General features: G+C 36.0%; 1 protein-coding gene across 2 annotated transcripts in view; it reads left to right on the top strand.

Moving 5' to 3' along the window:
• The window catches only part of LOC113417218 (alpha-2-macroglobulin-like protein 1), a 91,804-nt gene that overhangs the window by 12,258 nt on the left and 61,992 nt on the right, over positions 1-17,554 (top strand). Inside the window, exons 7-11 of one of the 2 annotated variants that reach the window (XM_026675496.2) lie at positions 931-1,102; positions 7,598-7,679; positions 8,684-8,807; positions 12,749-12,863; positions 14,657-14,766. In XM_026675496.2, coding sequence (XP_026531281.2) covers positions 931-1,102; positions 7,598-7,679; positions 8,684-8,807; positions 12,749-12,863; positions 14,657-14,766 — 603 coding nt within the window. Of the gene's footprint in view, positions 1-802; positions 1,103-7,597; positions 7,680-8,683; positions 8,808-12,748; positions 12,864-14,656; positions 14,767-17,554 lie in introns of those variants that run through there. The other variant, XM_087957150.1, reaches the window with a different exon arrangement.

The following is a 17,554-nucleotide window of genomic DNA, read 5'->3' as shown; positions in this document are numbered from 1 at the left end:
CAACCTGGAATTAAGGAGAAACTTCCTAACAATTAGGACAATGAACCAGTGGGACAGCTTGCCTTCAGAAGTTGTAGGTGCTTCATCAATGGAGATTTTTAAGAAAAGACTGGACAGCCACCTATCTGAAATGGTATAGAGTCTCCTGCTTGAGCAGAGAGTTGGACTAGAAGACCTCCAAGATCCCTTCCAGCTCTATTCTGATTGATTGATTGAAAGACTTTTGAAGGCTGATGGAAAAGGACAAAGGGTTCCTGAAGTGAAGGCGGGAGTGTATTGCCAAGCAGCCTTTGGTGCTTGTATCTTGAGATCACCAAGAGTGCTGGGCAAGTCTGAGTATTTAGAGCAATGACATTTCAGTACACGAGAAGGTCCAGAGTGCTAGTATTCCGAAGAGGTACCTGAGATGATTACTTGAAGATACAGAACAGTAGAGAGATGACTGTCTGAATCTCCAGGCTGTAACAAGTGATATTGTGGCGAGGCTTAACTGAGAAGGACCATAGAAAAAATGGACTCTCATAAGAAACCAGAGATCTAGTGAAACTATAGTATAACATTATAGGCTATAAATGAATAGGGTAAGACCATAAGAATAAAAATTTAAGAGGTTTAGTTAAGAATAAATACTAGTGTAATTTAAAAATTTCTGAAATGAACAAGGCTGAAACATCAAATTTCAATGTAAAATCTTTTATAATCTTTTTGTAAAATTTTCAGTAGAAAAAAGTGCATGTCTATAGGAAGTCTGTCCCTCTCTACCTGAGTCTGTCATCATAACTAAACTGACACAACAGTTATTAAAGTCCTCTATATGTGTTTTTAATGCAAGCTTTCTATTTGATACAGCTTTCTGTGATCCTGAGCATTGTTGCTGATGACTACAGCTACCATAGGACAACATATTTCTTTTGGCCTTCTTTTCTGCAGGATCCTGATGAAAATCGAATTGCCCAGTGGGTGGATGTGAAGCCTCTTCATGGCATTGTGGATCTGTCTTTCCCTCTGGCCTCTGAAGCAGCCTTGGGCACATACACTATTGAAATGGAAGACAAAGAACTGAGTTCTAAAGCTGATGGAGAATTCAAAGTGGAGGAATATGGTGATATTTCAAAGCGAGAGCATATTAGCTGTTGGAGTTGGGGAACCTTTAAAACATTATATATTAAATTCCTATTCACTCACACATTTTTCTGCCCCTCTGGGTGATTGTGTGAACATTTTAATAATTTATTTATTAAATGCAAAACCTCCCTTTGCTTCCTAGGAAATATTGTTTTTTACTTGTTTAAAAAATCCACCCTCCTCTCTATCAGAAAGACAAGATGGTACTTAAATAATAATTCTAGAAATACATATTTGAACCTATGTTGCATTGAGGCTTACTTCAGCGAGGCTTACTTCTGACTTGACATACAGAGAATTTTATACTGTTCTTCTCTTAATAAATAAGAACAAATCAGTATGTATGTATGTATGTATGTATGTATGTATGTATGTATTATGCATGCACAGTTTAATGTAGTTGAAAGGTGCTGGGAGTTGGGAAACTTAAATTATAGTTAAGGCATGAAAACCAGTTGGGTGACTTTGGACCATTCAATCTCTGCTAGCTGTAAACTGGGAAGCTGAAAAACATCCCAGAAGAAGGTTATGGAGAATGCTTCCGAAAATGTTTTGAAGAAAACTTCATAGTTTTCAGTAGTCAAAATGCCCTCAAAGCACTGTACAACATCTTTTTCTCTCGAAATCAATCAGTCAGAATGGAGCTAGAAGGAGGTCTTCTAGTCCAACTCCCTGCTCAAGCAGGAAAGACCCCAGTTTGTCGGCCAGTTAAAAATCCTTCTGCTGTCTATCCCACATTTTTCTAGTTTACCAAGAAGTAGGTTGTGGTCTACTTTGTCATATGCCTTGTTGAAGTCTAAATATACTATGTCAACAGCATTTCACTGGTCTACTAATTTAATCACTTTGTCAAAGAATGAAATAAGATTGGTTTGGCATGATCTGTTTTTAACAAACCCATGCTTGCTTCCAGTTACAACTTTATTTGTCTGTAGATGTTCACATATTTCCCCCCAATTATTTTTTCCAGTATCTTCCCACATATTGATGTTAGGCTGATTGGTCTGTAGTTTTCTGGGTCTGTTTTCCCCACCTTTTTGAAGATGGGAACCACATCAGCCCTTTTCCAATCCTCAGGTATTTTCCTGGAGCTCCAGGATTTTTGAAAGATATGGTTCAGTGGTTATGAAATAACATCTGCCAGCTCCTTCATAACTGTAGGATGTAATCCATCAGGTCTTGGTGATTTATATTCATCAAGATCAGATAAGTGTTATGTTACCATTTTCTTGCTTATTTTAATTTTTAGTTTAGTCTGTCTTTTACAATTATGTAAAAGTACAATAGGTTGGGCTATAGTTTCTTTTTGCGTGGAAACTGGTGCAAAGAATGAGATAAGCAGTTCTGTTTTCTCTCTGGTGCCTGTTACTTCCTTGCCATCTTCTCTTAAGTGGGCCGACATTTTTTCTTGTTATTTATATGTTGAAAGAAACTATTTTTAAATTATTTTTGACTTTCGTTGCAAGTCTTTTTTCATTCTGAGCCTTTGCTTTCTTGAGGTCATCTTTGCAGATTCAGGCTATCTGCTGATATTCTGCCTTAATTATGTCTCCCTCTTTCAATTTTTTGTACTTATCCTTTTTATCTTTCAATCTGTCAGAGAGATCTTTGTACAACCATGCTGGTTTCTTCTTGGATTTCTTGTTTTTCTTAAATAGTTAAGTTTAATAGTTAAATAATAAATAGATATAAAGCATATTATGGTAGGTCTATGATGTCCAGATTATTTACTTATTTTTAAAAAGAGTGTCCTGTACAGGTAGTCCTCAACTTACAACAGTTTGTTTAGTGACCACTCAACGTCATTGAAAAATGTGACTTATGACTGTTTTTTAAGTTATGACCTTTACAGCATCCCCATGATCAAAGTTCAGATACTTGGCAACTGGTTCATACTTAAGGCTATTGCAATGTCCCAAGGTCATGTGACCCCTTTTTTGCAATCTTCTAACAAATAAAGTCAATGGGGAAGCTAGATTCACTTAGCAGATTACTCACTCATTAACTGTAATGTTTCACTTAACTGTGGCAAGAAAAGTTGCAAAATGGGGTAAAACTCAATAAATGTCGCACTTAACAACAGAAATTTTGGGCTTAATTGTAGTTGTAAGTCAAGGATTACCTTTATAGCAAATTTTCCTTCAAAATGATCATGATGGTAGTCCTTGTCTAGAGTTTGTTGTTGTGATTGCTTTTGAGTCAGTCCTGATGATTATAAGAACAGGTCCCTGCAGTTTTCTTAGCAACATTTGGAAGTGGCTTCAGTACTTTCTTCCTAGGGCTGAGGGAGATTGACTGGGTTTTGTGCTTCAGTGAGAATGAAAATTCATTCTTCTATTTCCTATTCTGGCACAAAAAATTCAAAATTGAAAAATGGAGATTTTTTTCAGCTAAGAAACTGTTCTCATTCTTCACATATATATCATTAACCCAGATTTGCCTCTGGTACTCTTTCAATTTGTGCAAGAGGAAAAATGAGACTAAAAACAAAATGGAGAAAAGTAGGCAAACTCATTTGAAAAAAATATTTTTAGGAATTATTCATATTGAATTGTAGAGGATTTAACTTTTAAAATTATAAAAACAGTTTAGTGTGTGTATTGTCTCTCTCTCTCAATAGATATTTTTGCCTTATTCTGTAACAGAATCTTATCTAATCAATCATTTATTTCATTTTATTTGGTTTGTCAATTGCTTACAAGATAATAGGTATAAGTAAAAACATAGTTATGAATACATGGATACATATAAGAATAATAAAAGAAACAATAGGACAGGGACATTGGTGCGCTTATGCATGCACCCCTCTTAGGAAAGGGGTGAGGTCAATAGTAGACAGTCTAAGGTTAAAGTTTTTGGGGTTTGGGGAAGAAACCACAGAGTCAGGTAGAGTATTCCAGACATTGACCACTCTGTTGCTGAAGTCGTATTTCCTGAAATCAAGTTTGGAGCGATTAACCTTGAGTTTGTATCTATTGTTTGCTCTTGTGTTGTTATGGTTGAAGCTGAAGTATTCATTGACAGGTAGGACATTGCAATGTATGATTTTATATACAATACTTAGATCGGACCGAAGGTGGCGTAGTTCTAGGTTTTCTAGGTCTAGAATTTCAAGCCTGGTGGCATAAGGTATTCGGCAACGAGTAGAGGAGTGGAGAGGAGGACTTTCTCATCTGTGTTAATATCAGATACGTAATGTGGGTTCCAGACTGATGAGCTGTATTCAAGTATTGGTCTAGCAAATGTTTTGTATGCTCTAGTTAGTAGTGTAATATTATCAGAGAAAAACTATGTAAGATTAGGTTAACAACTCTTAATGCCTTTTTGGCTATGTAGTTACAGTGGGCTGAGATGAGTAGTCAAAGATCCTTGACAGAGTTTGGATCATCAACAAGGTCTTGACTATTCGGCCTGTATTTTATTTTCTGATTTTTTTTCCCAATATGTAAGACAGAGCATTTATTTGTTGAGATTTGAAGTTGCCATTTGTTTGACCATTCCGATACATAGTCAAGGTCTTTTTGAAGGGTAGCAGTATTGTCTGTGGTGTTGAATAGCTTTACATCATCAGCGAAGAGAACGCAGTTGCTCTTGATATGATCACAGAGGTCATTTATGTAGAGTATGAAGAGAGTTGGTCCTAGAACACTGCCTTGGGGGACACCACTGTTGACAGGTACAGAATTTGATAGGACGCTCCCAATTTTGACCATTTGTTGTCTGTTTGACAGGAATGCTTCTATCCAGTTATGCAGGTGTCCAGAGATACCATAAGATTTTAGTTTTAGGAGTAGTTTGTTGTGTACCACTGAATCAAAGGCTTTACAGAAGTCTATTGCTTTGCCCTGATCGAGTTGTGTAGTCCATATGTTTCTGCAGTGTAAGAGTTGCAGATTACAGGCTAGTTTTTTTCTGAAACCAAATTGTTTATTAGAAAGTATGTTGTTTGTCTCTAAGTGGAGGATAATGGATTGGTTAATAATTGATTCCATGACTCTACAGGTGACGCAGCATAAAGAGATTGGTCTGTAATTTTCAACTAAGCTGGGGTCTCCCTTTTTGAAGATGGGGATGACCGTGGCTTGAGACCATAGATTTGGCAAGGAGCTGGTCCTGAAAGATTTTTCAAAGATTATGCTTAGAGGTTCGGCTATGGCAGTGGATAGCTTTTTGAAGAAGTAGGCACATATTCTGTCCGGTCCAATAGATAGAGATGGTTTTAGATTGCATAGTGCTTTTTCAACGTTGTCTTCTGTGAAATCGATATGTACTGGATCTTTGTAGTCGTCTGTGGTTCAACTAGGAAATATTGGACATGATCCATTGCTGTTTACAAATATTGAGCCAAAGGATGTGTTAAAGAGGTTGGCTTTAATGGTGTCGTCGTTGCAGTCTTTACCATAAGGTCCTTTCAGGGGTGGGATGGACCTTGAGTCTTTTAGTTTGTTGTTGACAAAATTGCAGAAAGCGCGGGTGGAATTGGTGCGTAGAAGGTTTTCCTCTTGTTTAATGTGATAATTGGTGCATTCAGTCTTTATCTGGTGACATAAATTTTTGTATCGGCTTTTGAAGTTGGCAACGTGACCAAATTTGTTTTTCCGCCAAAGTGATTTCTTTTTGGATTGAAGCTTCCTTATTGTTATGGGTAATCTGTTTTTTCTGGTTTTTTGAGTTATTATTGGTTTATATAGTTTGATGACTCTTTTGACTTCAAGTAAAAATATGTTGTAATGGTCTTCTACACTATTGCATCCAGTGAATAGAAATTGCCAATCAAGGGATGAGAGATCATTGTTTATAAGATCATAGTTGCCTTTTTTGAAGTTATAATTAGGGATTCCGTTGTGATGATTTTTGTGTGGATGTATGTTGAGACAAAAGTCTATCATGTTGTGGTCACTGTTGGAAAAGGGTTCTTGAATTTGTATTCCATAAACTGAATTCAAACTATTGCAGAAGATGAGATTGAGGCAGTTGTTAAGTCTAGTATTGTTGGTTACTAGTTGTTCCAGACCCAGGTTTGTTACAGCATTGTAGAAGGTTGCATGTATGGGTTCAGTTTTACATTCGTTTAGGGTCCAGTTAATATGAGGTAGATTGAAGTCACCAAGAAAGATAAAAGTGTGTAGGCGGGATGTTGCCCATGTTAGTAGTGAATTTAGCTTGTTTACATGTTCGATGTCATAATCAGGGGCTCTGCAACATAGTAAGAACTGAAATGTGATATTTAAGGACACTTCACAGACGATGGTCTCAGGAAGAGCAAGCTCCTGGGTAACTTGAATGTTTTTTAGATGTAAGGATTTTTTGTAGAAGATAACAACACCACCTCCTCCATTCTCCATCATTCTCCATTTACATTCTTGTGGAAATTCTAGGACAGGGTGTCAAAGTCAAGGCCCGCGGGCCAGATCTGACCCACGGGGGGTTAAATCTGGCCTAGAGGACCAGCCTGGAAATATCAAAGGACCGGCTCACAATGCCTTTGCTAGCCAAAATGGGCCATGGGGGAGCGCATGCACACCCCCGCACCTCTTTTCAGCCTCCCTGTCCTCCTGCAGCCCTCTGCCAATTAAAACAGGCCACGCAGATGCCTCATGGGGACCTCTACAGTGCTGATCCGGCCCTTGAAGAAATCCAGTTCGACACCCCTGTTCTAGGAGCTGAAGTTCCAAGTGTACCAGCATTCAAATGACTGGTTTAGCCATTTTTTACAGTTGTTACCATTTTTACACTAGTGAATGTATCACTGAACCACCACTGTGGCAAAGTAAAATTGTTTTTGATGCTACGCTAAAAAGGACCACAGCTAATATTCGATTTTTATTTAAATAAATACATTATTTGTATTTTAGACAATTAATGCCATGTATAATTTGCCTCTTAATTGTCATCTTTACAAGGCAAGGTCTACTAATTGCTGAGATAGATTTCTCTTGGATATGTAGCATGTGATCATGTCCTAAGAGCTCTGGAGAGCAGATGGAGCCGTTAAAAGTAAACAAATTCCAAAGGCAATCTTCTTTGATCTGCAATGCACAAAGATCTTAGGGAAAATATATTTAAAATATGTTAACCTAAGAAGGCCCTAAAGACTAAGTTCTCTCTTCTGGTTTCATAGGCATCAAATAAGCTGTCTCTGTTGTTCAGAAAAAAATAGACTTTTGAATATGTCTAATTCCTGTTTAAAGGTACCCATACTGACATTTATGTAATGGTGAATTCTATAAGTCAATGCTGCTGGATAGGATATATTTCTGTTTATCCATCTTGACTTCTAGGACATTTAGAAACAGAGACAACTTCATATTTTTATCATGTTGTCTCTTTTTCCTAAGCTTAAAATCCCTAAACTTTCATGATGGGATTTGTACTAACTCTAGACCATGATTGTGGTTGTACGTGGTTGATTCCTCTTTATATGAACTAAATTTTCCATTTCCTTTCTTCTCTGGTTTATTGGATGTTGCAGAGTTGCCTAAGTTTGAAATTTTCTTCAAGTACCCATCACTGATTCCTATTTTAGAAGTATTTCAGCTTAGTGTCTGTGGAAAGTAAGTAAAACCTGAAAGTAAACTAATCTTTCTCTTCCCCTATAAAGCAAGACATCAGGCTTTAATATTATCTTTGTGAGCAAGAATGCCTCTGGGTTACATGGACACTTTTGAAATGTAACCTGAAGTAGTAAGGTAAAATAGGTTAGGAAGTAGTTTTATCAACTTTCTTACTAGTTGATGTTATCTTTGGCTACTAAATGGCAAGCATCATTTTGAACCCTCATAACCATGGTTCAAAATATTTGCCTTCCTCTCCTGTAAATGTGTTACAGATGGTGATTTCAACCTTTTTCAACCAAGAGCCTGTAACAGGGATTTCCATTTTATTGCATTGCCATTATGTCATTCTCTCCCTCCCTCTCCCTCCCTCTCCTCCCCCCTGTACAGGGTGTGTTTATAATGTCACTGTTTCTATCTTCTATCTACAGTTCTTCCTACATCTTTAGAAAGCAGAAATCAAAAGAATGTATTTTTATTTAAATTTACACTAATTTGAAGATGTTATATGTTTGTTTCATGCTCCTTAATTGAAGAAGGGCCATATAGCTTGTGCCAATCTAATGTGGAAAATTGCTCTTATTCTCATAAATTATTAAGCTACCAAATATTTTTGGTTCTTGTTTTTTTAAAGCTTCAGACTTTCTTCCATGTCAGATGTTTGTGGCACTGCATTTACAAAGATGGCCCATCATTTGCAGATAGGCATTTTCTCTCATGTCTTTCAAACTTTTAAAATTAAAAACATAATATTGTGCTTTGACCTGTCCATTGAAGGCTCCTTCACGATAGGGCAGAACATGAGTTTTCTTCTGGACTTCCAGAAAACCACCAGAATTAGTCTGGGTTTGAGTATACATAGACTCACCAGGGTCAGCTGAGTTAATTTGAGGGAGTGGTTACAGTTTAGTTCCCGATACATTCAGGATTTCCCCTGATGCAGCACAAAAACATTACTTAACCCTCAAGCATATTTCTTCCATTCTTCCATTTGTTTCTCGCAGGTACACATATGGAAAACCTGTTCAAGGTAATGTGTCTATCACCTTGACAAGGGAACCATCAGAAGCTTTTGAAACAGTTACAAACATAACTGTGCCTAAGATTGTAAAAGAATACGGAGAGTGGGTAAGTCTTTGTGGTTGTCTTTGCACAAAGGGAGGTTTGGATAAATTACTTCTTTCTTTGGTTTACAGACTGAAGGTTACCCTTAATCCCCAAAGACAAAGACAGCGTGTGGAAAGGAAGAGAGCTACATAGAGAGGGCCAGTAGGCCAACATGGAGGTTTACTTAGTATGTTTTATAATCTTTGGGATTAGCGTACATTGAATAAGAAAAAAAGAGGAAAGCTTGCTAATATTGAGGCAAGATATTTATTAGAAAATCATTGTTTTTCAGAAAAAGTCTTCTTTAGAGGCCATTTTTTTCTTCAAAATATATATTGTTAGATTTGTATGCCTTCTCCATCGGAAGTTAATACACCTACACAGTCAAGCACATAAAAATGCAAATGTATACATGAGAGTGAATTATATAAAAAAATAACTAATAGAATAACTTGAAAGTTGAAAACCTGTGACTCATTTACTCTATTCCTACTCTATTTACTCTACTCTAACGTGCAAAATACTGAAAAAGAGTAAAATGAAACGAACGAAAGAAATTAAAACCAGAGATAAGAGAAAATGAAATAAAATCTGACAATGAATCCTTTTTAACGGTTTTCAAATTTCTTTTCCATCAAGATTTCTCTTATTTTATCTGCTTCTATTAATCTTAATTCTTTTTTGGTTATATTATTTCCATTTACTGTTCATTCATTCAATTTGTATAGCCATCCATCTCAAAGCAGTGACTCTGAAATATATTTTTCATAGCTCTGATTTATTTTGCAAATGATTCTCCTATTTTTCCTCACTTACAGTCTCTTTCACTTAACATTTCTTCTCATATTTCTTATTAGCAAAATTCCACACATTTCTTTCTCTCCCACATTCAAACCTCTTACCTTATATCCTTCTCTAACTCTCACAATTTTTCATTATGAATAATAATAACTTCTTAATTCATCCCTATTTTATATGTATGCATAGACCTATGCTTAAACCATGCATTTGAAGTAAACATTTAGAAGATACAAACTCCCGGTAGTCTTTGTTTACAACTAAAGTTTGGACCAACAACTCAGTCATTGTGAAGTGGTTAGTAAGTGAAACAATGACTGTCCTTATAATCTTACTTCAGCTTTCCTTTACTTTATAGGCCTGCAAAGATTGTAAATGTGAAAATTGGTTGTTAAGTTACTTTTTCATCCCAATCGTAACTATGAATGGTCACTAAACAAAGCAACTGCTAAATAAGGCCTACCTGTAAATGCTACTTTCATTCATTCTTGAGTTTTCAAATGGCTCAGTCATTTATTGTTTTCTTTGTTTAATTCCTACCACCCAATAATGTGTTCTAAAATGGAAATTTCCCCCTGAATCATATTCATTCAAAATATTGTTTGATTGGTCCCAAAGCTAATCTGATTTTTTTTTTGTTTTCTGCTACTCAGCACTTTAATTTATCATTTTTCAATGGAGCATAAATGCCTTAATTACCAACCAATGCATTCCTATTTTCATATGCACTCATAAAACCTAGATGACACCAGTTCATACTTTCTAACATACATTTTAGCTGTTTCACTTATAATTAAATCTGTATCTTGATTTCTTTGCATGTTTTATCAACTCCATTCCATAAACACAAGACACCTTTATTCATATTGATGACATCCTTTTCCTTTTTTAGGTATATAAACATACAACATGAATACTTTTTTCATTTAATTTATTAAATCATGATGTTTACTATTTCTTTTAACATTCACAATCTTTCATATCTCATTGACATTGCCAAATGGACACACTGATATTGATGTCCACCTTCTGTCATAGCTTTAGTCAACTAGAATGTTCACATCAAGCTTTTTAGTCAGATGGAAATGGTACATATTAGTCTACCAGCCTTAGTTGTATCTATACATCATTTCTTGCTAATGATCAGTTTTACTGTATTTTGACCAGTATGCCACCAACACAACCAGAGCCTAGTTTTACCCTAAGGACTCTCACACTGTTCTATGAAAGTTGACGTCTCTGATCAAGAGACCATTTTGTAAACCTAAACATTATTGTCCATTAGCTAGAAGTAAGATACTCAGGATCCCCTAGGATTTTGAGAGATGTAAAGGGTTAAGGCCCCTGAAGATAGAGTTGAACATAATAAATATGTTTGTCAGAACATTAGAAGGATTAACGCTAACACTAACTCATTCTTTTGCTTTTTGGTGCTATTCACCTTTTTAACTATACTGGTACCTATAGTCATACTCTCCCTAAACCTAAACTCTCTATAATGATTGAAGGATGGCTGGATTATGTTTTGTGGTAGCAAATTCTAGACTTTAAGTATGCTCCATAAACATAACAAAAATTATTGTTTTTTTATTTGACTTGGGATATCTTACTAGCTTCATTTATAAATAATGTTATATGTTTTGATAATGTCCTTTTCCCTTCTATACTTCCTTTTTTAAGGTAAAAAACTTAAAGAATAGAAATCTGGTTTATCTGAAAATTCTTCAAGTCTCTTGACCAAACTAACTGTACTTTTCCTTTCTAACTCTGCAGTGAAGGGTGCTGAACAGAATGTAATACAGCATTGCAAGTTTAGTCATATAAAATATTTAGAGAGAAGCACTATAATATCCACTTTTATTTTTTATTGCTTTCTTAATAGCTCGAAATACAAAGTACCATTTTGCAAAACTGTAAGATCTTCCACCAAGATATTATATATGTTGCCTAAAATGGCAAATCTGCACTTATTCTCCACTCGCTTGTATAGTTAGAAAGTGTATGAATTGACATGTCATTTTTATCTATTTTGACATTGTTTTATAGTATTGGATAAAGTCAGATTATGCATTTCACTGAAAAACTTTATATTAATTCTTCTTCGAGGGTGACTACAGGTAGTCCTCTATTTACAACAGTTCATTTAGTGGCCAAAGTTAAAATTGCATTGAAAAAAGGGGTGCATGACTGCTTTTCACACTTACAATTGTTGCAGCATCCCTATGGTCATGTGATCAAAATGTAGACTTTTGGCAACTGACTCATATTTATGATTGTTGTAATGCCCCAAGGTCATGTGATCACCTTTTGCAGCCTTCTGACAAAGTCAGTGGGGAAGCCAGCTTCACTTAACAACAGTGTTACTAACTTAACAACTTAACAAAATGTAGGAAAGGTCATAAAATGGGGCAAAATTCAGTTAACTATTTCGCTTAGCAACAGAAATTTGGGGCTCAACTAAGTCGTAAGTCGAGGACTATCTGTATTTCTAAAAAGACTTGCTAGTGCAGTATTGCAGGCTAGTTCTACCGACTGCCAGCCATTTGATCCTGATCGGCTCAAGGTTGACTTGGCCTTCCATCCTTCCGAAGTGGGTAAAATGAAGACCTAGATTGTTGGGGCAATATGCTGAATCTGTAAACCAATTAGAGAAAGCTGTAAATCAGCAGTCCCCAACCTTTCCAGCTTTGTGGACCAGTGGGGGGTGGGTGGGAGAGAGGGGATGGTTCCGTATGGCTGATAATTGGAGCTATGCGTGCATGTGTGCTTACCCACTATTTGCATAGCCTCATTCCAAATGGGCCATGGCCTGGAGTTGGGGACTCCTGCTGTGAAGCACTAGGTAGCAGTATATATTGCTATTAGATTGTCTTACTGTTCCATTTGAGCCTACACTTAGCCTTTGGTGTGCTTATATGGTTGGCATAAGTTTGAAAAGGAATGTGTGTGTCAAAGATAGATCAGATACTGAAACATTTTTGTTCGCACAATGCTGCTGGGCAATTCAATGTATACTAATGGTACAACAACAGCATTGTAGTTCAAAGAATATCTAAGCAGTTCTGAGTAACTGATATGACAAAAAAAATCACAATTCACCTGTCTAATGAATTAGGGTTACAGCTGTGCTAATCATTATTCCTCTTTTGTTTTTATAACTGAAGACAGACAAAAATGGTTGTGCCACTTTTATTATTAATGGGATTGACATTAATCTGTTTGGAAAAGGCTACGAGAACCTGATAGAATTATCTGCAATTCTGAAGGAGGAAGGAACAGGTACAAGGAAATGCAATGCTCGGTGTTGTTCTAAAATTCATTTTTGCTTTGTTTCTGAGTTTTTAGCCATCACATGTATATTTGTCCATGCAAATCCCTCGTGGGATATAACAAAAAGGAAATACCACTATTTATTTATTTTAAAGATTTCTGTGGTTGCCCATCTTAAAACAACTCTGGGTGCAAATGTGATAACCACTGTAACCACCATATTCCAAGGGTCTGAATTTTCCCTTTTAACAGACATCAGAATAATAGAGTTAGAAGGGACCTTGGAGGTCTTCTAGTCCAACCTCAAATCTATAATCCATAATTTTTGTAATGATGTAACCAAAACTGGATGCAGTACTCCAAATGTGGTCTTACCAGGGCCTTATAAAGTGATACTAACATTTCAGGTGATCTTGATTGTAACACTCTGTTAATGCAGATTGCATTTACTTTTTTGATGGCTGCCACACACTGCTGGCTCATATTTAAGGGATTGTCCACTACGACTGCAAGATCCCTCTCACAGTTACTGTTAATGAGCAAACTTTCATCTAATCTATGCCTGTACATATGGTTTTTCTCACCATTGAATTTCACTTGTTAGATAGGTTGTTCAAGTCTGTCGAGATCCATTTGGATACTTACCCAATCTTTTCGGATGTTGGGTATTCCTGCCAGCTTGGTGTCATCTGTAAATTTGATGAGTTTCCCTCATCTAAATTGCTTATGAAGATATTGAAAAGTACTGTGCCTAAGGCAGAAACTTGGGGTACCCCACTACTTACTTCCCTCCAAGTAAATGTAGTTCCATTAAGGACTACACATTGAGTGTGGTTTGTCAGCTACTTGTGAATCCATCTGATGGTGATGCTATCTATCCTACATTGTTCTAGCTTACCAAGAAGTAGGTTGTGGTCTACTTTGTCAAATGCCTTGCTGAAGTCCAAATATATTATACCCACAGCATTTTGGTGGTCCACTAATTTAATTACTTTGTTAAAGAATGAAATAAGATTTGTTTGACATGATCTGTTTTTGACAAACAAAAAAATCAAACCTATGTGCCTTCCTGCAAGCACAAAAAATAAAAACAATTTCTATGCAAGAAGCAACATTAGGATCAAAATATACTAAGCTTTACTGTATCACTTGTAGTTCCATGATTTTCTTTTATTTTGTCTGTAAGTGGAGGCTGTGGCATGGACAGTCAAGAGCAAAACTGGATGTTTACAATTGGAACTCAACACCATTTCCCCATGCCAAATCCTGTTGGAGATCACTCCTCCAAAGGTTGTTGCTGTTTGGCTTGTGATTGAACTTTCCAAAACCCAAAGCCAACCTTAAAATGTTAATGGTGAAAATGTTGTGGCAATGAATAGTAGTTTAATAAAATAATTGGAGTGGGGGCAGGAAAATGACATGTAAATATAGTTTTGCTTCCAGAAAGAAATGCTCCTAATACTTACCATTTAGAAGAACTTCTGCAGCTGTTCTTTCTTATTTAACTGTGACATATGTTGGTAGAAATGAAAAAGAAAATAGAAGTATTAATAGAAAGATCAGAATTCCAGCTATGCCCTTTATGAAACGTTATGAGTAAGGCAAGATAATTGTATAATAAAACTCCCCTTTAGAAGCCCCTCTATTAAGTATCTCTACTTCATCCATATTCAGACTTTAGCACACATGGACATTTAGTTAGTTCTTTACCGGTACTTTTTCATGCTGAGTTTTATCTGTTTCCAGAATGTAATTATCCCATCATGTTTTTCTGAAATATTTCATATCTTCACTCCATATAGGACTGGAGGCTACAAATATGGACAGCGTTCCTATTGCTACCAATGAAGTGAATTTGGCATTTGAAGAACTCAATCCTTTCTATAAGCAAGGTTTCCCTTACTCTGGAAAGGTAACAACCCAACTAAATCAACTTTTTCAGTTTAATGAGGACTTATTAACATTGCCACTTGGAACTTAAGAGTAAATGCTAAATGCTACAAGTTAGTGGATGAATAAATGAAATTCTTGTCTGTAAAACTAAGACAATTCTGAACAGCACCACTGAAGTGTTCCTGTTCTGTCTGGTAGCTGTGTGGTAGCTGAAGTGTTCCTTTTCTGTGTGAAAACTGCTGGCTGTAAAAGTGCTATCTTATCTCAACTCTGCACTGGCAACAAAGCAGACAGGGCTTCTATCTGCATCAGTCAATATGAGGTGGCAGGCAGGAATGGAGAACCTTTGTTGATGCCATTTAGAAGATCCCACAGCTCTTCTGCTGTTGGTTCTCTAATTTCATGAAGTGATTGCTTTGTGGAGCAGAAAAAAAGGGGCAGAAAAGGAGCTGTTCTTTGCTGCTTCTCTGCTGTTTCTTTTCTTGCTGTTAACATGTGTCAAAAGAAGAAGAGGAGAAGGAGGTGGCTTGAGTCTTTCTAGTACAACATCTCCCAGCATCAAAAAAGTCTCTCCTCATGCAGTAGTTGCTGAAATGGGGTGGAACTGCCCCCACTCTGTTGTGAAGCAGCCAATTAACTGGATACTTAGCTTGCTTGAAAACTGCACATAAATAATTCTAATCATGATTCTCATCCAACTGGGAAATGTTATTGAATGAAGTGTCATAAGGTTTCATCCTTTGAGATTTTAGATAATGACTTAAATGAAGAAATGGGGGTAATGCTTATTAAATTGGCCAGTGATATCACATTAGGCAACATAACTAATAATGAGAACACCCCTCAACTTATATTGATAGGTTAGAGCAGGTCTGTCAAACTCCTGGCCCACGGGCCGGATGCATCACACGCTGGCCATGCCACGTCCAGTTTAGTGAGGGGGGGGAAAAGTCCCAATATGTCATGTGATGCTGCCGTTACAAGGTGAGTTTGACACCCCTGAGTTAGATCAATGGGCTAAAAACAAACAGAACGAAATTTAAAAGAGATAAAGGCAAAGTTCTTCACTAAAAAAACAAAAATACAGTATTAGCAAAGGATTGGAAAAAACTTTTGGAACTAATAGAATATTTGTAGTTCAGGGTTGAAATGAGGTACTCTGAGCTTGTTTGTTTTCTTGTAGATGTTTCATTAGCGAAAATAGGTAGTATCATCAGTAATTGTTTTCAGCGTTAACTCTCAATGATGTAACTGGCAGTGATATTGTTGCCTAGTTTGGCTAATGAAATGTCTGGAAGAAAACAAATAAGCTCAGAGAGCACACTCTTGAAATTGATTGTCCTGATACTAAAGAAAGTTAAAAGACTCAAGAGCGCCACCTGATGATACAGGAAAACTTTAGTACGTTCTAAAAAGAGTGTCTGGTCTTTTTGAGAGTTTGGACTTTGGAACTTAAAAGAAAATAAAAGGAACTTTAATATTGTCATAGAATAACCCAGTAATTTGGGAAACAGTTGGGAAAGGGCCAATTAGAAGACCCGGAATTAAGACTCAAGAGCATGAATTGTTGAAAATAAACCCAAAAGATATTGGCTGAAATAATATATTGGACTCTGGGATTGAATATATCTATTGAAGAAGAGGATTTCAGCTATTAAGGAAGAGAGAAGATATAATGGAGGAGCTACTTGTTGATATAAGACTGGACTTACAAGACATACGATCGGACATGCAAGATACAAGGGACATGATGAAAATTAAACTTGAAATGTGTAATTATGTACTACAGAAATTGGAAATGGTGACTCAGCATACACAAGAAAACAATAAACCAGAGGGGGAGGAGTTCTATAAAGAATAAGCCAACTTAAGAAGGACAAAACAAACAACAATTATTTAAGCGGGGGGGGGGGAGGAATTAGAATTAAAAATGTGTGGTCTGATGGGATGATAAAAGGGAGAATGGTTTGGAAAATGGTTAAAGAGAGAGGGAAAAAACAGAAAAAGGAAGTGCAAAAGAAAAATCAAAAGAGGGAGAGAGAAAAGTTTAATAACTGGAAGGAGAAAAGGAGGGGAACTAGAATGGGAAAAAAGGGAATTAAGAGAAAGGACCAGAAAATAAAGAGGAACAGGAAACAAACAAGGATGAAAAGAAGGTACATTGTCCAAAGAATGAGAGATAATGGGTGAAAAAATAAGGGATAAGGAAGGGGATTCCGCAAGGTAATATGTTGTGATGTATAAGAATATATTGAAAATAATATTATGTAATGTATAGATGATTTATAGAGAAAATATAATGCAGAATCTGAGAAATATATATATATATATTTGTGTTTTATACTAGATAGGGAGATTGATATTAAGGAAGAATGAAGGTGGTTAGCTCGAATTACTAACTAGAGGGGACAATTATTGATAAAATGATTGATAAAATGATTGATAAAATGACAAATGTGACAGAAAAAAATAATAATAATATGAGAAATGACAATAGAAAGATGAGAATCTTAGATAACATTGTAAAATAAGATATGAGAATATACTAAGAAAAATGGAAGGAGATATAATAGGATTTGGAATTGAATAAAGATAACATTGTAAAACAAGATATGGGAACATGAATTGGGATTGAATAAGATAAGCTTAATATTTAATAAATGATAAGGATGATGCAATATGAAATTAAACAAATAATATGAATAGGTAACTATGGTCATGTTTGTATTGTGATGTGAAACCTGAAACCACACTGCTTGCCAAATGAGAATTTTTTATTTAAAAAATAAAATGAAAACAGGAAGGAA

The sequence above is a fragment of the Notechis scutatus genome, chromosome 2, assembly GCF_049901735.1.
Source record: "Notechis scutatus isolate UNSWTSFEM ecotype Mainland chromosome 2, rNotScu1.2, whole genome shotgun sequence".
NCBI lineage: Eukaryota > Metazoa > Chordata > Lepidosauria > Squamata > Elapidae > Notechis > Notechis scutatus.
The sequence above is the reverse complement of the archived record's forward strand: the minus strand, read 5'-3'. Positions and strand labels throughout refer to the sequence as shown.